General features: G+C 44.1%; 3 protein-coding genes across 4 annotated transcripts; 2 read left to right on the top strand and 1 right to left on the bottom strand.

Moving 5' to 3' along the window:
- Positions 1 to 1,980: 1,980 nt before the first annotated feature.
- Positions 1,981 to 6,750, top strand: LOC121582982. 2 transcript variants are annotated; one of them, XM_041899177.2, is made up of 6 exons: positions 1,981 to 2,102; positions 2,958 to 3,024; positions 3,178 to 3,573; positions 3,980 to 4,108; positions 4,745 to 4,835; positions 5,242 to 6,750. In XM_041899177.2, exons 2-6 carry the CDS (start codon positions 2,985 to 2,987, stop codon positions 5,594 to 5,596), a joined length of 1,011 nt encoding a protein of 336 aa, XP_041755111.2. In that variant the 5' UTR covers positions 1,981 to 2,102; positions 2,958 to 2,984; the 3' UTR covers positions 5,597 to 6,750. The 2 variants fall into 2 exon arrangements, with proteins under 2 accessions (XP_041755111.2, XP_041755110.2); XM_041899176.2 differs by having other exon boundaries at positions 1,982 to 2,098.
- Positions 6,751 to 7,140: 390 nt separating this feature from the next.
- Positions 7,141 to 18,684, bottom strand: LOC121582981 (ras-like protein family member 12). Its single transcript, XM_041899175.2, is given in 7 exon segments — positions 7,141 to 8,495; positions 8,498 to 8,745; positions 16,771 to 16,961; positions 17,426 to 17,499; positions 17,817 to 17,873; positions 18,171 to 18,291; positions 18,541 to 18,684. Coding segments are annotated over 6 exon segments (780 nt in total). The 5' UTR covers positions 18,283 to 18,291; positions 18,541 to 18,684; the 3' UTR covers positions 7,141 to 8,397.
- Positions 18,685 to 19,814: 1,130 nt separating this feature from the next.
- Positions 19,815 to 22,731, top strand: LOC121582980 (kelch repeat and BTB domain-containing protein 13). The gene has a single exon (XM_041899174.2). It carries the CDS (start codon positions 20,035 to 20,037, stop codon positions 21,571 to 21,573), a length of 1,539 nt encoding a protein of 512 aa, XP_041755108.2. The 5' UTR covers positions 19,815 to 20,034; the 3' UTR covers positions 21,574 to 22,731.
- Positions 22,732 to 23,070: the final 339 nt, after the last annotated feature.

Below are 23,070 nucleotides of genomic sequence, written 5' to 3'. Positions count from 1 at the left end.
TCTTTATGAGACGCAGTGTGGGTGAACGGATGATCTCCGCATGTGTATTTCCCACCGTAAAGCATGGAGGAGGAGGTGTTATGGTGTGGGGGTGCTTTGCTGGTGACACTGTCTGTGATTTACTTAGAATTCAAGGCACACTTAACCAGCATGGCTACCACAGCATTCTGCAGCGATACGCCATCCCATTTGGTTTGGGCTTAGTGGGACTATCATTTGTTTTTCAACAGGACAATGACCCAGCACACCTCCAGGCTGTGTAAGGGCTATTTTACCAAGAAGGAGAGTGATGGAGTGCTGCATCAGATGACCTGGCCTCCACAATCCCCCGACCTCAACCAAATTTAGATGGTTTGGGATGAGTCGGACCGTACAGTGAAGGAAAAGCAGCCAACAACTGCTCAGCATATGTGGGAACTCCTTCAAGGCTGTTGGAAAAGCCTTCCAGGTGAAGCTGGTAGAGTGTGCAAAGCTGTCATCAAGGCAAAGGGTAGCTATTTGAAGAACCTCAAATATAAAATATATTTGGATTTGTTTAACACTTTTTTGGTTACTACATGATTCCATATGTGTTATTTGATAGTTTTGATAGCTTCACAATTATTCTACAATGTAGAAAATAGTAAAAATAAAGAAAAACCTGAATGAGTAGGTGTTCTAAAACTTTTGACCGGTAGTGTATTTTCCTCAATGAGAAGGGATATCATAATTGTAAATAATTGACTGTATGCCAACCACAACCAATGGGACTCCCTAAAAACACCCCACTTCGATACAACTGTGACCAGAAGTGACTTTTCGTTGCAGGTTATGATATGAGAGCACTTTCGCTAACCCAAACCCTAACCCTTTTCCTAACCTTAATCTAATTCTCCTAACCTGCTATGTTAATTCTCCTAACCTGCTATGTAAATTCTCCTAACCTGCTATGTTAATTCTCCTTACATGCTGCGTAAATTCTCCTACCCTGCTATGTTAACTCTCCTAACCTGCTATGTAAATTCTCCTGACCTGCTATGTTAATTCTCCTAACTTGCTATGTTAATTATCCTAACATACTATGTTAATTATCTTAACCTGCTATGTTAATTCTCCTAACATACTATGTTAATTATCTTAACCTGCTATGTTAATTCTCCTAACCTGCTATGTTAATTCACCTTAACTGCTATGTTAATTCTCCTAACCTGCTATGTGAATTCACCTTAACTGCTATGTTAATTATCCTAACCTGCTATGTTAATTCACTTCTGGTCATAGCTGTATCTAAGTGGCATGTTTTTAGGGAATCTTCACAACCAACCAACATAATTATTTGTTATTTGAGTGTCATCATCCTATTGATATTTAAAGTGTTGGTAAATGATGTCTTTGTGTTCACAAAACAGTTTAACTCACTCACTTAAAAGATGACCTGGAGGTCATTCACCTTTAACTGTAAAACATACTTGCCATAAAGAAATAAAAATCCCTTTAAGACTCTTGTTAAACAGACAGATATCAAGACAGTTCCACATGTGCCAGGTGTTTGACCAATGAGTCACATACTGTTTTCCTACAAACTGCAATGGCAAGGCTAACTAAACAGTAACCAAGCAACCCTGGTCAATGACCCCCCCCCCACACACACACACACAGGATCCATTCCATTCCATTAGTTAGGAGAAGATTGTAATGAAATAGGCCCAGTTATGGTGCAGTACACTCTGCAGTAGTTTACAGTGGCCTAATGAAGCGTTCACAACTTCTAATTATTGAGAAAGAAAATACTGCCATCACTATAACGAGGCTTTCACCTGTCTCAAAATCTCTCTCTAGCAAAAACATCCCCAACTACTTCCAGACTATGCATACTTTAATAAATGAAGAACACATTCCACCACATTCAAAGTCCCCACATCCCCAGCTATAAAGGGCACATTTACAGATGCAATATAACCATAGTCAAGAGACTCAATGAAACAATCTCCTCCCACATGCACTTTGGAAAGCCTCTCCTCTGCGTTGTGTATGTTCAACAGGTAGAATCATGTTCCCTACAGCACTACCTCCCTTCTCTTCCCTTCTCCGAGTCAGGCTGTGAGAGAAACAACCCCTGGTAAGTGAGTAAATAGTTTTCATTACTTTAAAGCTACTGTCTGCAATTGGTACATCCATTTTTGGACTTTTAAATTAATGATATATAGCCATTGGTTAGGATAACTTGTAGTGTATAAGTTTTTATTTTGACAGTTAATGCTTAAAGCAACTTTTATTAATAGGATGTTTGGATCATACTTAATTGGATAATTGGGGTAATACGTTTGATAACCATCAGCTTTTGATGTGTACTGTACACACATAGAGTCAACCATTAGATTATCTACATGTACATTTGAATTTGTTTAAGGGATAGGAGTATGTTTCAACTTAACCTCCAACATTTTATTGGCACCTCGCTATCGGCCATAAAAGTGCAATGATGGACAACTTTTCAAAATAGTTTACAAGATGATGAGTATTTCTCTTCAGGACCAAATATTGTAGCCTAATACACACTATTACATAATGGAATATACATGTACATAATGGAATAAGCAAGGTACAATGCCTCTACATGCTTTCAAAGTTGCTTTGAGTTTAGAGATGGAATTGCGGCACAAAGAAGGCAGTGCTTTGGATAAACTCTCAGTTTACAAGATGAATCTGCATTTTTCCCTTTGGTCCACTAATTCAATGCAGACTAATGCTTTGTTTTTGACGGTTGAGAAACCCAGTAAAAATGTGTGCTGGAATACTACCATCCGGTTGAGATGGATATTCTATATTTAGGCATAGAACAAACAACACAGCTTTCTAATGTGAACCAAGCCATAATAAAATGTACATTTACGTAACTATGATTATTACTGTGTGTAAGTGTTGATCTTGTATTCTTGACTAAGGGAATAAATTGTAATTCTGATTCATGTCAACAGTCATTGCAGGTTCCATCCACTTCAAACATGTTTCGTGTGTGGATCACACTCTGTCTCCTCTTGCCAGGTAATGCTATCTCTCCACACGTACACCTTTCACTGAAACATCAAAAATCCCCGGATTAATTTTGCCGTAACACCACTACGAGTGGAAGCATGTTTTTGATGTGTCATAACACTACGCTCACTACAATGCATGTCCACTGTACTGCACTTCCAGGGGTAAGCAGCTTCATGATCTACAACACCCTCCACAGCATGTGCTTGGAGGACTTCCCCAAGACGGGCCTGGTTCAGCTGAAGAAATGCAACCTGGACTCGGAGCTCCAGCAGTGGATCTGGAGGGACCAGAGTCTCCTGGAGAGTGTGGGGACCTCCAGGTGCCTGTCGGCCCAACACGCTGAACCTGTCCAGACTGTACCCTGTGAGGGGGTAGAGGACGGGGGACACAGGGGTGATGGGGTGCTGCGGTGGGGGTGTGAGTTGAACAGGCTGATCAGTCAGAACAGTTCTCTGGAGCTCTCCACGGACGGGAAACGACTGACGCTGTCCCACAGGAGCAAGCAGACCAAGTGGAGGTCTCTGGATGAAGGGGATATATGCCAGGAGAGGCTCAGTAAGTCATTGTTGTTACCTCCATATTTTGTAAATCACTTAATTTACATTTCAATTCACTGACTGTTTAACAAATCCTAACGGCATGAAATTGGATCTTTGTGTAAATTGACTTACATGAGTGAAGTTCTAGAATGAGCCAAATAAGTACTCCTGATGTTGAAAATAGTTTTAAATCTTTATCTCCTTTTGAATGATTGACTTTGTCACAAGTTAGCAGTTGTTAGATCGGAACTTTGTGTGAATTGATACAGTATGGGCCTCTCAAACCTAGCCTAGAAGATATTAACTCAATGTCCTTCCACAACAGTCCCTCAGTCATTGTGGCCACCATTTTGTCCGCAGAAAAACTAACACAGGGGATGGTGACGCAACATGTGTTTGTATATTTGTATTGGCCCCTGCAGGATCCAAAAGGGCATCGAGCGATCCCGATGAGTTTGAGGTGAGACCAGCGGAAGAGCAGAAAGCAGGGCCTCCTGGTATGACCGATGAACAGAAAGAGTTCCTCAGATGGTTCTATCGCACTGAGGACCGTAAGTGCCGATCTTTACAGAGCTATTGTACTTTTTCCCCACTACCGAGCTGAGCCAAACTAATGAGGAAGGAAAATAACCAAGCCAGCACAGTACAGATAAGGTTAGCATGACAGTGTGAAAAGGGTACTATTAGTGTTGCATTTGGTTAATGTTGTTTCAGGGTAGCGAACTGATCCATGGCCATTGTTTGGGAAAGTACAAGTAAAATAGATATGATTAATTGTTCTTAAGTAGGCTATGTGATATGACAGCTCTATTACGTTATCCAGCTCCATTACGTTATCCTACTTGAGCAGTTTGTTCTTACAGTATATACTCAGTTAATCCGTTTTAACTTTTCATGGCACTGCACCACTGTAGTGCTGGTGATGTCTTTTATGTGATCTGATCCCAAAGCCTCCATTAAAGGGATTGGTTATAGTGAAGCACTTTGTCTCTCAGTCAGATTTACATGGTAGTAAACTTTTATTCCCTCCAAGGCTCCAAGTCTGTAAAAAAAAAAAGCTGTTAAGTGCACACTTGGTCCAGGTTCTAATGTTTTTTTGTCTTTGATCACCACTGAAATTTCCTGTGGGATTATAACAGTGGGAAGATTTTCCGCAGTTACAACTGTGTGTTTTGTTGTCGTCACAGCAACTCCCTGGAAGTTTGCAATGCTGGCTCTGTCCTTCGCTGCCCTTCTGCTGGGCTGTCTGCTTCTGGGAATGGGCTCCATGGCGAACAAGTAAGCACCTATCTAACACTAACTCAACTTAAGTAGACTAATGTCTACCCACTCAACTCAAAAAGACTAATGTAATACACTGTAATTCTATACAAGCAATATCCCATGTGTCTTCAATTATGAAACATGGTGTGGTGAAGATACTTATTGTCAGCAACAGTAAATGATCCAAACAAAGTGTACATCCCAAATAACACCCTATTTCCTAGCCTTATGGCCCCTTGTCAAAAGTAGTGCACTATGTAGGGAATACGGTTCCATTTGGGATGCAACCAAAGGCACTGTGGAACCTAAATACAGGACCTGTTATGGAAGGAAACAAAAGCAATTGCCATATTTGTGCGTGCTGGTCTTGCCATCTTTATTTACACCACAGTGACTACATTTCCCATCATCCTCCACACAGAAATAGGAATAAGATAGCCAAGTACAAGGCTGCAGCTCTGGCCATGAAGCCGGAGGCAGAAGAACTACAGGTCATCGTCACGGAGGTTAGAGGTCAAAGAGCTAACTCAGAGGTCAAACCCGTCAACAGCGCCTCTGTCCAGGTCAGTATGAGCCAATCAGAGAGCCCGGTGAGCCAGGCCAAGCCCCTCCAGGACAACGGGGAGGTAGAGGGCTTCAAACCGGGGGACATTGTGGTGACCTGGAATGACGGGAACGTGTCCAGCCTATACCCCGAGCCTGAGGGGGAAGTGGAGGAGTTGGCAGAGGTAGAGAAAGAGGAGGTAGATGAGGTGGTGGTGGAGGAGGGCCAGTGATGAAGGGATGAAAGAGCGAGAGATAACAGCCAAGTTTCTCAGTACTGCTCCTCTGCAGAGACAGAACAGAAACATTACATTTGACATTTTAGTCATTTAGCAGACGCTCTTATCCAGAGCGACTTACAGTTAGTGAGTGCATACATTTTCATACTGGCCCCCCGTGGGAAACGAACCCACAACCCTGGCGTTGCAAGCACCATGCTCTACCAACTGAGCTACAGGGGACCCTGTAACTCCCATTTACTTAGGCATAACTGTCATTTTAAGTTTTTATTAGATTTTTACCTGTAACTTAAACAACCACTGTCTGTTTAATTACTGTAATGCCCTTTTTATACTACTTTGCTGAGCCGGACCTTACTGTGCTGGCTCAGATATTTTCTTGGTGGATGCGTAACCAGGCCAGCGCAGTACAGCTTGACTTGGCTCAGTAGTGTGAAAAGGGTATATAACTACTACAAATAATGCTGTGTACAAGATGTGTAGTATCACATTCATCATTAACAAGTACTTTGTTGGTTGCAGTTTCAGCAATTTTTGGAATATACGTCTACTGTAAACATTGCTGGCCGGCGAAACATCGCAACAAACTATTTGGGATACCAAATATTTTGTAAATGTTGTTTTTTGGTCATGAAGAAGTGCAAAGTGTTGTTTATAGTGTAGTGAAAAGTTTTCGTATGCCATGTGACAGTATGCAGCGACACTTATAAACCATGTGTCATAAGCTATTCAAGAGTAGTCTATTGGGAAACACTGATAAAGGCAACTAAACATGGTCTGAGATAACATATGTTCAGTCACAAGTGCATTAAGATTGGAAGATCAAACTTCTCTTTATACATCTCTTTTGTAATTCTATTTGTAAAGTATTTTTAGTTCTATGTTGGACACCAGGAAAATTAGCCGACGTCATGGCGTCAGCAAATGGGGATCCTAGTATAATCCAAACTCTAATTATCTTGCTGTGAGTATAGTGTAAATGTAAATGTAATGTAAAATGTGGAAAGCTCTTGTGAGAGAGTATGTTTTGGACAGAAAACATAATTCAGTGGGTTAACCTTTGTAAGATACATTTTCATTGTGTTATAAAAGCATTCCACCCATTTCAGTATTTACAATAAGGAAATAAAACTATTCATACCAAAATAGCTCTGTCTTGTAATTTTGATTGGGATGGCATTAGCATACAATAGTATAAAAACCTGTTATTAGTTACAAAAAATGCAACTGCTGTTACACTGATGAGCCTGAGGAGGGCGCCAACAACTCATGAAAACTATGTCTATATGAAGTTAAAGCCCCAATGCAACCGTTTTAATATCAATATAAAATCATTACTGGGTAGCAATTAAGTACCTTACTGTAATAGATTTCCATTAAAATTGCCAAAAATTGCTTTTTAGCTAAACTATTTCTAAAGCAAGAATTTTGCTAAGACTGTCTGGGAGTGGTCTGAGTTGGGAGGGGAAAACTGAAAACTAGCTGTTATTGGCAGAGATGTTTGGAATGGTCTTTGTTATTGGTCTATTAACCAATTTATAGCATGGTGATGTCACCATGGAAAGCCGAAACTCCCGCCCATGCAAACTTGCTGATTAGAAGGTCCTATGTAGATTGTTTTTTAAACCAGCAACGATCAGGAAATAACACTGATCACATTTTTTACACTTTTACAGTGTTTCATCAACTGTTATACAATACAATATAAAACACAGAAAAAAACTGAATTTTGACTGCACTGGGCCTTTACCTCAAAGATTTACTTGCTACTTACTGTTATGTGTTTACAACGTCAAATAAGTTCAATGTATCTACATAAACAAAATATGTCTTCATTTGATCAAATTAGTTTTCCTTTAAAGCTTATTAAAATGTATATCAAAATAGATTTGCATAGTGTTAGTAATCTACACTACAGTGAACATACCATCACCATCATAAGCACTCCAATCCCCACAATACATTTGGCAACTAACATAACTCTGTCCCAGTAACTGACTTTGGCAATATAAATTCAACACTCACAATGACAGTTTAAACACCAGTCCATTACTGTCCATCTCTCAAGGAGCTATGATAATTGCTGTTCCTTCTCTTGACTTGAAGATGCAGTAAGTCATGACGGTGTTTTGGTACACGCTCCAACTTAGTGATGGTGATATCAACCATGACAGCTTCTGCTGCATATGTTGATGGCTTGGTTGTATGTTATTCTGTCTCCATTTTGTTCTGTTTTTCGCATTTGACACAGTCCATTGTCTCTTTCATAACATATTTCACAGTTCTCTCACTTGTCCATATTGTAAGCCACTATGGCAGATTTATCAATAAGTCACTTTAGGCAAGTCAAGGTTGAGTCTCAAGTCTTCGAGCCTGAGTCACTCAGAGTCAAGTCTCAAGTCTCTGAGCACAAGTTCAAGTTAAGTCTCAAGTCTGAGCACAAGGCCAAGTTAAGTCTCTGGTCTCTGAGCACAAGTCCAAGTTAAGTCTCAGGTCTCTGAGCACAAGTCCAAGTTAAGTCTCAAGTCTCTAAGCACAAGTCCAAGTTAAGTCTCAAGTCTCTGAGCACAAGTCCAAGTTAAGTCTCAAGTCTCTGAGCACAAGTCCAAGTTAAGTCTCAAGTCTCTGAGCACAAGTCCAAGTTAAGTCTCAAGTCTCTGAGCACAAGTCCAAGTTAAGTCTCAAGTCTCTGAGCACAAGTCCAAGTTAAGTCTTTCAGCACAAGTTTGAGTGAAGCCTCAAATCTCCAGTCTTTAAGCACGATTCCAAATCTGGTCTCATTCTCCATCGAGTCATCAGAAGATTTTGAAGCCCTTGAGCAGCGTCAGCGTGGGTGCCCGCCGTTTGCTCTGGGCCCGTGACGACTTGACTGTCACCAACTTGGCAGTGGCAGGCACGGGAGCTCCTTGTAGCAGGGGGTGGTGAATGGGGGCACGGTGGCGAGGCTGACCAATGGCTTGTTGTCCTCGCTGATGTAGAGGGGGCGTAACGGGGGGCTCCTCTTGTCACCCGCTCGCCTGGCCTCCCTCACGGCTTCATGGAAGACCCGCTGGACAGACAGAAAGTCCAGGCAAGCAGACACCTCGAAGAACAGGCAGCCGAAACGAGAGGCGAGGGCCGAGCCGTCCATCTTACTCACATGCCTGAAAGACAGAGGGGGAGAGACAGGGTGATGGGGAGTGAGGCGAGAGAGAGGGAGGGAGAGAGAGAGAGAGAGAGAGAGAGAGAGAGAGAGAGAGAGAGAGAGAGAGAGAGAGAGAGAGAGAGAGAGAGAGAGGGGGAGAGGGAGAGAGGGAGAGAGGGAGAGAGAGAGAGAGAGAGAGAGAGAGAGAGAGAGAGAGAGAGAGAGAGAGAGAGAGAGAGAGAGAGGGAGAGGGAGAGAGAGAGAGAGAGAGAGAGAGAGAGAGAGAGAGAGAGAGAGAGAGAGAGAGAGAGAGAGAGAGAGAGAGAGAGAGAGAGAGAGGGGAGAGAGGGAGAGAGAGGGAGGGAGAGAGAGAGAGGGAGAGAGAGAGAGAGAGAGAGAGAGAGAGAGAGAGAGAGAGAGAGAGAGAGAGAGAGAGAGAGAGAGAGAGAGAGAGAGAGAGAGAGGGAGAGAGGGAGAGAGGGAGAGAGAGAGAGAGAGAGAGAGAGAGAGAGAGAGAGAATGGGTGAGAGAGGGAGAGAGAGAGAGGTGATAACAGCGAGAGAATGAGAGATAGAGACAGCGAGAGAGAAAGAGAGAGAAAGAGAGAAGGAGAGAGAGAGGAAGAGAGAGAAAACAGAAGCCCTTTAGTTTAAACAGCTCCAAAACACACTGACCACTTTAGTCAGTAATATAATGTGCCAACTTTGCACATATCAATAGTAAATCACACACCCTACATCCCTAGCTAACAACAAACATTCCCACAACTTTAGAGAGCATTCTCATTAGGTCATGAACTAACGTTTTCATAGGAATGTTCCAAGAGACCATTCCATTCAAATATAACTTACCCAGAACTCGGTGACCATGTTCTCAGAACTTAAGATATACATTTTCTAGACACGTTTCATGGGAACATTGCAAGAACATTTACATGTATGTGTCCAGTTTTCTGTCGGTTCTGAGAATATTCCATCAATGTCCCACCAAACATACATAGAACATTGTTGCCATGTTCTCAGAACATAAGATATGAATGTTCTAGACACGTTTCATGGGAACGTTGCAAGAACATTCATGTGTCCAGTTTTCTGAGCGTTAAGAGTATATTCCATCAACGTCCCACCAAACATACACAGAACATGGTTGCCATATTCTCAGAACATAATATATTAATATTCGGGCCTCCCGAGTGGCGCAGCGGTCTAAGGTACTACATCGCAGTGCTAGAGGTGTGACTACAGACCCGGGTTCGTTCCCTGGCTGTGTCACAACCGGCCGTGATCGGGAGTCCCATAGGGTGGTGCACAATTGGCCCAGCATCGTTAGGGGAGGGTTTGGCCAGGGGGGCTTTACTTGGCTCATTGCGCTCTAGTGACTCCTTGTGGCGGGCCGTGCGCCTGCAAGCTGACCTCAGTCATCAGTTGAACAGTGTTTCCTCCGACACATTGGTGCGGTTGGCTTCCAGGTTAACAGCGCTGGAGAAGATGGCTGCCGTTTTACAGCCCTCTAACCAATTGTACTATTATGTGTGTTTTTCCGCGTTATTTGTAATTTATTTTGTACATAATGTTTCTGCCATCGTCTCTTATAACCAAAGAGAGCTTCTGGATATCAGGACAGCGATTACTCACCTCGCATTGGACGAAGATTTTTTATTCAACGAGGCGTTCGCGAAGGATATCCTACAGACACCCGACAAGGCCCAGATCCCCGTCATTCGCGTGAGGAAGAGACGGAGATATCGCGGACGCAGATCCGGGTGCCTTGTAAGGATCCGCGGCGAGCGAGTAAACTGCCTCTCCCATCAATCCTATTAGCCAACGTTCAATCTTTTGAGAATAAAATTGACGATTTAAGATTACGGTTATCCTACCAACGGGACATTAAAAACTGTAATATCTTATGTTTCACGGAGTCGTGGCTGAACGACAACAATGATAACATTCAGCTAGCAGGCTATACGCTACATCGACAGGACAGAACGGCAGACTCTGGTAAGACAAGGGGTGGCGGTCTCTGTATATTTGTAAACAACAGCTGGTGCACAAAATCAAATACTAAGGAAGTCTCGAGGTTTTGCTCGCCTGAGGTAGAGTATCTTATGATAAGCTGTAGACCACACTATTTACCAAGAGAGTTTTCATCTATATTTTTCATAGCTGTCTATTTACCACCACAAACCAATGCTGGCATTAAGATTGCACTGAATGAGTTGTACAAGGCCATTAATCAACAGGAAAACGCTCATCCAGATGCAGCGCTCCTAGTAGCCGGGGACTTTAATGCAGGGAAACTTAAATCCGTTCTACCTAATTTCTACCAGCATGTTAAATGTGCAACCAGAGGGAAAAAAACTCTAGACCACCTTTACTCCACACACAGAGACGCATACAAAGCTCTCCCTCGCCCTCCATTTGGCAAATCTGACCATAACTCTATCCTCCTGATTCCTGCTTATAAGCAAAAACTGAAGCAGGAAGCACCAGTGATTCGGTTAATAAAAAAGTGGTCAGATGACGGAGATGCTAAGCTACAGGACTGTTTTGCTAGCACAGACTGGAACATGTTCCGGGATTCTTCAGACAGCATTGAGGAGTACACCACATCAGTCACTGGCTTCATCAATAAGTGCATCGATGATGTCGTCCCCACAGTGACCGTACGTACATACCCCAACCAGAAGCCATGGATTACAGGAAACATCCGCACTGAGCTAAAGGGTAGAGCTGCCGCTTTCAAGGAATGGGACTCTAACCCGGACGCTTATAAGAAATCCCGCTATGACCTCCGACGAACCATCAAACAGGCAAAGAGTCAATACAGGTCTAAGATTGAATCATACTACACTGGCTCTGACGCTCGTCGGATGTGGCAGGGCTTGAAAACTATTACAGACTACAAAGGGGAAGCACAGCCGCGAGCTGCCCAGTGACACAAGCCTACCAGACGAGCTAAACCACTTCTATGCTCGCCTGAGGCAAGCAACACTGAAGCATGCATGAGAGCACCAGCTGTTCCGGACGACTATGTGATCACGCTCTCCGTAGCCGATGTGAGTAAGACTTTTAAGCAGGTCAACATTCACAAGGCCGCAGGGCCAGACGGATTACCAGGACGTGTACTCCGAGCATGTGCTGACCAACTGGCAAGTGTCTTCACTGACATTTTCAACATGTCCCTGACTGAGTCTGTAATACCAACATGTTTCAAGCAGACCACCATAGTCCCCGTGCCCAAGAACTCTAAGATAACCTGCCTAAATGACTACCGACCCGTAGCACTGACGTCTGTAGCCATGAAGTGCTTTGAAAGACTGGTCATGGCTCACATCAACAGCATAATCCCAGAGACCCTAGACCCACTCCAATTTGCATACCGCCCCAACAGATCCACAGATGATGCAATCTCTATCGCACTCCACACTGCCCTTTCCCACCTGGACAAGAGGAACACCTACGTGAGAATGCTATTCATTGACTACAGCTCAGCATTCAACACCATAGTGCCCTCTAAGCTCATCACTAAGCTAAGGATCCTGGGACTAAACACCTCCCTCTGCAACTGGATCCTGGACTTCCTGACGGGCCGCCCCCAGGTGGTAAGGGTAGGTAACAACACATCTGCCACACTGATCCTCAACACGGGGGCCCCTCAGGGGTGCGTGCTCAGTCCCCCTCCTGTACTCTCTGTTCACCCATGACTGCATGGCCAGGCACGACTCCAACACCATCATTAAGTTTGCCGACGACACAACAGTGGTAGGCCTGATCACCGACAACGATGAGACAGCCTATAGGGAGGAGGTCAGAGATCTGGCCATGTGGTGCCAGGACAACAACCTCTCCCTCAACGTGACCAAGACAAAGGAGATGATTGTGGACTACAGGAAAAAAAAAGAGGACTGAGCACGCCCCCATTCTCATCGACGGGGCTGTAGTGGAACAGGTTGAGAGCTTCAAGTTCCTTGGTGTCCACATCACCAACGAACTATCATGGTCCAAACACACCAAGACAGTCGTGAAGAGGGCACGACAAAGCCTATTCCCCCTCAGGAGACTAAAAAGATTTGGCATGGGTCCTCAGATCCTCAAAGAATTCTACAGCTGCACCATCGAGAGCATCCTGACTGGTTGCATCACCGCCTGGTATGGCAACTGCTTGGCCTCTGACCGCAAGGCACTACAGAGGGTAGTGCGTACGGCCCAGTACATCACTGGGGCAAAGCTCCCTGCCATCCAGGACCTCTATACCAGGCGGTGTCAGAGGAAGGCCCTCAAAATTGTCAAAGACTCCAGCCACCCTAGTCATAGACTGTTCTCTCTGCTACCGCACGGCAAGCGGTACCGGAGTGCCAAGTCTAGGTCCAAAAGACTTCTCAACAGCTTCTACCCCCAAGCCATAAGACTCCTGAACAGCTAATCATGGCTACCCGGACTATTTGCACTGCCCCCCCCACCCCATCCTTTTTACGCTGCTGCTACTCTGTTAAGTATTTATGCATAGTCACTTTAACTCTACCCACATGTACATATTACCTCAACTACCTCAACTAGCCGGTGGCCCCGCACATTGACTCTGCAACGGTACCCCCCTGTATATATAGCCTCCCTACTGTCACTTTATTTTACTTCTGCTCTTTTTTTCTCAACACTTTTTTTGTTGTTGTTTTATTCTTACTTTTTTTGTTTAAAATAAATGCACTGTTGGTTAAGGGGCTGTAAGTAAGCATTTCACTGTAATGTCTGCACCTGTTGTATTCGACGCATGTGACCAATACAATTTGATTTGATTTGATTTGATTTGATTTAAGAAGCACGGTTTGGCGGGTCATGTTTCGGGGGACACATGACTCGACCTTCACCTCCTGAGCCTGTTGGGGAGTTGCAGCGATGAGACAAGATCAAAATTGGGGAGAAAAAGGGGGTAAAAAATATATTAAAAATAATATATTAATGTTCATTTCATGGGCAATGTTGCAAGAACATTTCTGTCTATCAGTTGTCAGGATGTCATCTGATGGAACCAAAGAAATGTTGTCTCCCCTAAAAATGTAATTACACATCATGCTTTGTTACTAGCAACATGACAACGTCTTACACTTAGAAGAAAAAAATAAGATGTGTTGGAGTGGCTATAAGTCTGCTGGCCATTATTGCTTCATAAATTTATGCACATGATATGTTTTGGTTAAATATAGCAACATGACGATGTCTTACACTGGGAGACACATATAAGTGGTTGGAGTCTTGCCATGAATCAACTTTACTGGAAGTGCTTCAATACACATTAGTCTTTCCATAAACACCAGCTAAGAGGCCTTGGGTTGCCACACATGCAGCAGTGGTGGCGGTGTACATTAACATTGAGTAGGACTGACATGATGTTTCATTTCAGGCTTTCAGATGAGTACCAGAAGTAGGCCTACAGCTGCAAAACGCTTTGGTGTTACTTGAGAGGCTATGGGCCAAAACAGAACTTTTCAGATGGCATCGCTCCTCCTTGAAGCACTGTCGGCACGGACCAAGACATGCCTTGGCTTTTGGAGTATGTTATGTCGTTGTGGTGTGGGTTTGAATCGCAGGTCCGCTTTGGTGGGGATGAACCAGGTTATATTGGGAAGCGTGCATGTACAGTAAGCCTATTTCTAATTAAATGCACCTGTCTCTTTCCATGTCCACCAGCCATGTCTCTAACAGTCTTAAACAGACATCTTGGCATGCAAGACTTCTACACCGGTATCTCTCCATATCTATCTACTGTGGTATGTATCACTGCTACTTGCTATGCTGATATGAGCCAGTAGTGAGCTCTGAGTGCCTGCAGCTGCAGTACACATCCTTAGTAGCTACAGTTGAAGTCTGAAGTTTACATCCACTTAGGTTGGAGTCATTAAAACTTGTTTTTCAACCACTCCACAAAATTCTTGTTAACAAACTATAGTTTTGGCAAGTCCGTTAGGACACCTACTTTGTGCATGACACAAGTAATTTTTCCAACAATTGTTTACAGACAGATTATTTCACTTATAATTCACTGTATCACAATTCCAGATTGTCAGAAGTTTACATACACTAAATTGACTGTGCCTTAAACAGCTTGGAAAATTCCAGAAAATGATGTCATGGCTTTAGAAGCTTCTGATAGGCTAATTGCATCATTTGAGTCAATTGGAGGTGTACATGTGGATGTATTTCAAGGCCTACCTTCAAACTCATTGCCTCTTTGCTTAACATCATGGGAAAATAAAAAGAAATCAGCCAAGACCTCAGAAAAGAAATTATAGACCTCCACAAGTCTGGTTCATCCTTGGGAGCAATTTCCAAACGCCTGAAGGTACCATGTTCATCTGTACAAACAATAGTAAGCAAGTATAAACACCATGGGACCATGCAGCCATCATACCGCTAAGGAAGGAGACGCGTTCTGTCTCCTAGAGATGAACATACTTTGGTGAGAAAAGTGCAAATCAATCCCAGAACAACAACAAAGGACCTTTTGAAGACGCTGGAGGAAAAAGGTACAAAAGTATCTATATCCACAGTAAAACTAGTCCTTTATCGACATAACCTGAAAGGCCGCTCAGCAAGGAAGAAGCCACTGCTCCAAAACCGCCATAAAAAAGCCAGACTACAGTTTGCAACTGCACATGGCGACAAAGATCGTACTTTTTGGAGAAATGTCCTCTGGTCTGATGAAACAAAAATAGAACTGTTTGGCCATAATGACCATTGTTATGTTTGGAGGAAAAAGGGGGGGCTTGCAAGCCAAAGAACACCGTCCCAACCGTGAAGAACAGGGGTGGCAGCATCATGCTGTGGGGTGCTTTGCTGCAGGAGGGACTGGTGCACTTCACAAAATAGATGGCATCATGAGGAAGGAAAATTATGTGGATATATTAAAGCAACATCTCAAGACATCCGTCAGGAAGTTAAAGCTTGGTCTTCCAAATGGACAATGACCCCAAGCATACTTCCAAAGTTGTGGCAAAATGGCTTAAGGACAACAAAGTCAAGGTATTGGAGTGGCCATCACAAAGCCCTGACCTCAATCCTATAGAAAATGTGTGGGCAGAACTGAAAAAGCGTGTGTGAGCAGGGAGGCCTACAAACCTGACTCAGTTACACCAGCTCTATCAGGAGGAATGGGCCAGAATTCACCCAACTTATTGTGGGAAGCTTGTGGAAGGCTACCCAAACGTTTGACTCAAGTTAAACAATTTAAAGGCAATGCTACCAAATACTAATTGTGTGTATGTAAACTTCTGACCCACTGGGAATGTGATAAAATAAATAAAAGCTGAAATAAATCATTCTCTCTACTATTATTCTGACCTTTCACATTCTTAAAATAAAGTGGTGATCCTAACTGACCTAAGACAGGGAATATTTACTAGGATTAAATGTCAGGAATTGTGAAAAACGGAGTTGAAATGTATTTGGCTAAGATGTTTGGACCGCCTCCCGAGTGGCGCAGCGGTCTAAGGCACTGCACCGCAGTGCTTGAGGCGTCACTACAGCCCCGGGTTCGATCGCAGGCTGTGTCACAGCCGGCCGTGACCGGGAGACCCATGAGGCGGCGCACAATTGGCCCAGCGTCATCTGGGTTAGTGGAGGGTTTGGCCAGCCATGATTTCCTTGTCCCATCGCGCTCTAGCGACTCCTTGTGGCGGGCCAGGTGCCTGCAAGCTGACATCGGTCGCCAGTTGTACGGTGTTTCCTCCGACACATTGGTGCGGCTGGCTTCCGGGTTAAGCGAGCTGTGTGTCAAGAAGCAGTGTGGCTTGGCAGGGTTGTGTTTCGGAGGACGCATGGCTCTCGACCTTCGCCTCTCCCGAGTCCGTACAGGAGTTTCAGCGATGGGACAAGACTGTAACTACCAATTGGATATCATGAAAGTGGGGAGAAAAAGGGGTAAAACTTTTTCTTTTAAATGCTGTTTGGACCTCTTGGCATAATGCCTCAAGCATTACACTAACAGACGAGTAGTTGCGGGTTCGAGTCCCACTCGGACTTCCATCCCCCCCCCCCAATTCCCTGCACACCTGTATCTCTCCATGTCCAGCTTGTTGCCCAGCAGTATAATGGGGGTCTCGGGCTGCAGGGCCTTGGTGTGGACGGTGACGGCCTCCAGGTACTGTTGGCAGCCCTCGAAGCTCCGTCTGTTGTCTATGCTGTAGACTACAAGGAAGGCACTGGCCCACGAGAGGTAGCGCTCACAGTTCACTGGGCCATCCTGAAGGTAGACAAGGAGAAAAGGTAATCACTTCAAAACAATTAGTGGCATGTTAGCAAAGGCTTTAGAAGACCTATTCTATTCTAAATCAATCAATACGTCTTCAAATGGTATCCATTTGCACATAGATTCATTTAAACAGAAATTCTGTCATCGTGGCCTGGCTCTTCTGGTGGTAATGCCCCAGCCTCCGGCACACACGTCTACAGGTTTGAATCCGACCTACTGCCCTTTGACGCAACCTCTATCTTTCCTCACTATCATCCTCTCTCTCTCAATACAAATCTGAAAACCTTATTTTCTTCTGTCACAATATCCAACCGCACACAACACCCACAGAAACACACAACAGGCTGGTACTCGGAGCAGCACAGCGTCAGCAGCAGAGGAGCGCCCCTGGAGCAGTTCAGTGCCTCAAAGGCACAATGACAGTAGTATAGTCTTTCAAAATAGACTAGTCCCACCTGGTCAGCTGTGTCCATGACTTTCACAACGACAGGCTGTTGGTCCACCATCTCCTCAGAAGAGTAAGTATCCTCTAGATGGCAGTGAACACAACATGGAGGTCACAACATGGACCCAACATCACAATACAGTCATTCATGTGTCAATATGAACACGTTTATTGTACATTTCTCTGAAAGTGCATCTGCCAACTTCTTGTATAGTTAGTGTATGCAAACTATTACAGAGGTGTTCCAATGTCCATATTAGCATACCATAAAAGGCCCAATGCACTGTGGGATTCTAAACGGTACTAGAGGGGGTGTTAGGACAGCGCCTACATTATTTACTTAACAGGGATATTTCTTGACAATTGCATTTTATTTCAGAAGGTAACAAATGGAAGCTTACCTAGATTGGGGTCATATTCACTGATGAAGCGCTTGGTGAGAAACTTGACAGTCAACGCTGAAGAGAGAAAAGAGAAACATTCACTTCCTGTTTAGATTCAGCTCTTTGTTGTCAGTCTGTCACACTGTACAATCTAGTGTCCCAAATGGGGCATGGGAACCCTATTTTTATATAAACACCCCCATGAAATATCAGATAGGAGTAGATTGGTTTTCATGAATAACAAACTATCAAAACTGGGACTATCGAAACTGAAATAACATGTCAACAAAACTGGGATCTAATCCACTACAAATACTAGGGATGACAAATCAAGGCATCAAATCAAATCAAATCGTAAGACGGGTGGGCCACCTGATTTTCCCGAGCCCATCACTCCGAGGACGACCACATTGACCTCAGGTTGTCCCCCCTCAGGGATAGCAGAGAAGTTACAGCTCCTTGCCTTCCCAAACATCAGTGACATCTTTAAAGACTAAAACCCAGGCACACAAGTTTTCAAAACAGACCCAAGTAACATGATTTTTATTCAGTGCCAACATGCATTATTCCGAATATTCTTTACAATAAAACAACAACACATCATAACCAAATAATATAGATGTTTATAACGGTATCACAAACACTCATATTAATGCATATGGATGATAGGCTACTATACAGGAAACACAAATAACGCCCAAGTTGGACGTTTCCATAACGTTCCAATATAACCGCACCTTACCTTAAAATAATTCCTCAGAGTACCTTGAAGACTGTAGAAGAAGTGTATCTGCTAGTTGGTTTGATGTGGTTAAAAATGTTTCATTATTACGTTTAAATTAATATGAATCCAAATGCAATAAGAACATCCCAACGAGTTTTTAGAACGCGCTCTTAAATCTTGTCCGATAATGAGGATGCTCATACTCTATGGTGAAAGGAGCGCGAGCGGCTCCCTGCGTGCGCAGCTGGAAGGACCTTGCGTCGAGTAGAGGAATCGATGAACATTTGCTGAAGAATGTTGCTGCTTACGCACACGATTTACTGCCAAACTCCATTTAAGGGAACCGAGGTGAGGTCTCTCATAATTATTCTACATGCAGTGAGATATGATTTGGCAAGGTAGGCCTACCCCATCTCCAACTAACTTCATTGACAAGAAACAAGGACATCAATAAAATGGTTGTAATGTCAGTTAGTTGTTGAGATGGTTGGATTGCATCCAGTGAGTGAGTGATTCTGATGAAGTCTTGATGCAACATATTTTCCTTCACAGATAATCACATAACTTCACAGTTAATACTTTGCACATGTTAAGGTAACTGCTTGTGTAATAGATTCAAACCTGACATATTTGAACAGAAAGAACAAAGGAAAGCTACCTTTTGACATACTGGAGTTGGTTTCCCCCTTTACCCTTTCATGAATGAGAACTCCACTTCCCCCTCAATCTCTACATTGGTGGCAAAGGTGGTCTCTGGTCTCTGTTGGAAGAGCGCCCCTGTTTGTATTGGGTGGATGGCCGAGAGAGAGAGGAGTAATTATGTAGCCTTGTATGTAAACATTTACATTATCTTTATAGGGGGTGAGCGATTTATACTACAGTAGGTGAATCCGTCCATGTGCATGTAAGTATTTGCACAGGTGCCAGGACTGTATTGGAACAAGGACTGGTAGCATGCTGTTGTCATGGGCAACAGATCCCTAACAGACAAGGTTACTAAGAATTTAACTGTTTGGAATAATAGTCTCGTATAACAAATGTGACCTCGTGGAACAATCTATTGTTGTCTCTCACCTTTGCCCAACCGCTCCAAGGCCAAGAGTTCTGACATTTTCCGCTGGCACAAACTGTCAGCCTCACAGACAAAGACCAATAAATCATCAGCATAACTGTACTGCTGTGCCCATCCACTCACCCACCCACTGCCATCCGACCCATCTCCCCTTTCCAGCAGGTCAACACTAGATTCCCCTCTGGCTGCATGCCATCATAATGTATTACAACTGTGCCACACGTTGCCTAACTGCTATCTATAGCCTCTGCTATTCTCGTAGCTGTGAAGTGCGATACAAACAGTGGATACTCTGTCAACTGCATCTGCTCTGCGCAGAGGAGAGGAAAGGGGGGATTCGGTCTAGCTGCTACTGTACCTAAAGGAAATATCATGGATAAAATGCCATGCTAGGACATGAGATATTTTGATCTGACTCAGCCCTTCGTCCCTCTTGACAAATGCAAATTTGCTGTTTGAACACTTCGATTGAGGTGATGGAGTCAAACAGCTGCCCGGGCTCAGGGACCGACAGTGACGAGCCTGCCCTCTGCAAGCCTTTGGACACAGGGATGGACAGCCTGAAAGTGAGAGTTGACGGGAGCGTTTTTGTGGTGAACAAAGCCCTACTCGAGCAGCACTGTGAGTACTTTCGAGCCCTCTTCCAGTCGGGAATGCGGGAATGCCAACAGGATGAGGTCCACCTGCAAGGGCTGAGTGCCCGGGGATTTGTGTTGGCGCTCCGGGTCCTGGACGGGGATCGCCCCATCCTGGGTGGTGACGAGATCGTGGAAGCCATCGAGTGCTCCGCCTTTCTACAGATGGAGTCCGTGACAAAGCACCTGATCAATATCATCAACTCAGAGAATTGCTTGTTGATGTACCACACGGCCGCGACCTACGGTTTGTTGGATCTGGCCCATCAAGCTGCTTTATTCATTAAAGACATGTACTCAGACCTGAAGGAAGATGTTGTGAGCACCTTATCAGAAGACCTAGTGGAGTACGTTGAGTCTCTCATCCCCAGTCGGTACGTCACAGTCTGCAGCCACTCTCCTACCGTCGAGCAGCTCCAGGACTGTCAGAGGACGGTCTGCTACCTGGATGACGAAGATAGAGAGTGGAAGGTGCTGAGTCACCTACCCTTAAACACAAGCACCACGATGGCAGGTGTGACCGTGCTAGACAACAAGCTGTACATTATAGGAGGCGTCCATGACGTCAGCAAGAAAGTCGTGGACTCTGGCTTCTGCTATGACCCAGAGAGTGACTCCTGGTCCACTATTTTGAGTCCCCAGCAGCTACGCTACAACTTTACGTTAGTGGGCCACGAAGGCTGCCTCTACGCCATCGGTGGGGAGTTCGACAGGAAGTCCATGGCATTGGTGGAGAAGTACAGCGTCTCCGCAGCCACCTGGCGCTTCGCCGCTAATCTCCCCTGCCGAGCCGCCAACGTGGCCTCCACCAAAGCCATGAGCCGCATCTTCATCTGCCTCTGGAAGCCCAAGGGCGCTACGGAGATCCACGAGTACGTTCCTGAGAGGGACCAATGGGTCCTGGTCACCACGCTGGTCCGTGACCAGAGCTATGGCCACTGCATGCTGGGCCACAGGGACAATCTGTATGTAATGCGCAACGGGCCCTGCGAAGACTTCCTGATGTGCGTGATGGACTGCTATAACCTGACTATGGGTCAGTGGACGGCCTTGCCAGGGCAATACGCAAACAGTAAAGGAGCCCTGTTCACCTCGGTAGTAAGAGGGGACTCAGTGTTCACCCTCAACCGCATGAGGACGACGGAGTTTGCTGTGGAGGACTACAGATGGAAAACTAAGAGGGAGACGAAAGGCTTCGGGCGAATCGGCTCCATGTACACGTTTCTCATGAGACTGCCCAAGGCCAAGACTGTGGGAAACACTGAGGTGTTGACGGACGGGCTGGAGTTTGGGAATCGGATTGACCACAGACGCAGAGACTCTCTGCTGCAATGCTTCGACTGACTTCCTGTGAATAAGTTTGGTCTTTTAATATCTCCTGACAAACCAACAACTTTTTGTGTGCAGTTGTTTCACTCTCAGAGACAGGACAATTAACTAGAACGCTTTGACTGACTTCCTGTGAATTGGTTTAGTCTGTTACTTCGGCCACTTTCAGTAGGCAAACGTTGTGGAAGATTGCAGAAAGAAATGTCTTGAATACAGCTGACATGATTCCTTTTTCTACATGTCAGAGAGGCATGTTTGCTCTTCATAACATATTTATATCTGAATATTACATAGCATTGTACCATTCTGAATGGTCTAAATATGTAAATGTCAGAGACAACTGTAATTTGTAAAACATTCAAGTTTGCTGCATTCATAACAAATCAAAAACTCGGAACCTCTGAGTTAAAATGTACTTAAGTTATTTGCGTAGAGCTTCCTATTGGTTGATTCAGATACTTTCCAAGTGGTAAACTCTGGTATTGTCTTTCTACAACGAGTTTCTAAGTCAGAAATATCAGTTTCCTAGTTTCGGCATGTCATGAATGCAGCATATCTTCCAAGAACAATTAAATAGCATTTAAGAAACTATAATAATATTGACTTCCATAGTTCTTGGTTAATGTTGCCTCAAGTAACCTTCTGGGTAATTTGACTCGGTATCCAAGTGTAGTGTACTATAAAGTTTACTATAATTAAGTGATTCATTACATTGAGTGGATACAGCCATATCAGAGAGCTCTTTCCATGGAAACCAAACACATGTTCAGTAATGTACGTAAAGACTGAAATACTTTTCCTGTTTTTACAACAAACAAACCATTTATAACCCAGGCTCAGGTCCCCAAGGCATTCATGGCTAGAGAACAGGGTAAGATAAGGCTGGCAGTGTTCACGCTGTACAATATAACATTTCGGTAACGAGTGCATGTTTGCTGCCATCTCAGGACAGGTATCCGTTGAAGGAGAGATTTGTCTTCTCCATGGGATTGCCTGTGTAAATACAGGATTGGAGAATTCAAATTAATAGATTGTCTTTGGCAGAAGAGATATGAAATAATCGTCTTTGTAATTACCCAATAAAACACTCTTCAAATAATGTGTTAATGGATGAGGAATGTTGCTAATGATGTGCAGATTTTTTCCACTTATCAAATTATATAAACATTAATTTCCCCTACAAGTTAACAAACAGGCAAAAATCTCCCTTGATGATATAAGAATGGTTCTTTCCTTCATTCTTTAGTCTACAGCAGAGGAGGCTGGTGAGGGAGGACGGCTCATAATAATGAATGGAATGGAGTAAATGGAATGGTATCAAACACATGGAAACCAGGTGTTTGATGTGTTTAAGACCATTCCATTTATTCCGTTCCAGCCATTACTATGAGACCGTCCTCCCCATTTAATGTGCCACCAGCCACCACTGGTCTACAGTCGGTGTACAGTCTATGAGTGAAGTTCATTAATAGCAAAGTGATAAAAGAAATGCTCTCCTGAACAAACATAGTG

This window comes from Coregonus clupeaformis, chromosome 30 (assembly GCF_020615455.1).
Source record: "Coregonus clupeaformis isolate EN_2021a chromosome 30, ASM2061545v1, whole genome shotgun sequence".
Taxonomy (NCBI): Eukaryota; Metazoa; Chordata; class Actinopteri; order Salmoniformes; family Salmonidae; genus Coregonus; species Coregonus clupeaformis.
This window is presented reverse-complemented; position numbering and strand designations above follow the sequence as displayed.

Excerpts from the sequence above, each read along its gene's own strand:
- LOC121582982 (XM_041899177.2), top strand. The coding sequence starts at position 2,985 with ATGTTTCGTGTGTGGATCACACTCTGTCTCCTCTTGCCAG. Across the intron at positions 4,109-4,744 it reads GTTCTATCGCACTGAGGACC|CAACTCCCTGGAAGTTTGCA; the intron begins GTAAGTGCCGAT and ends TTGTCGTCACAG. Across the intron at positions 4,836-5,241 it reads ATGGGCTCCATGGCGAACAA|AAATAGGAATAAGATAGCCA; the intron begins GTAAGCACCTAT and ends TCCTCCACACAG.
- LOC121582980 (XM_041899174.2), top strand. The coding sequence starts at position 20,035 with ATGCAAATTTGCTGTTTGAACACTTCGATTGAGGTGATGGAGTCAAAC.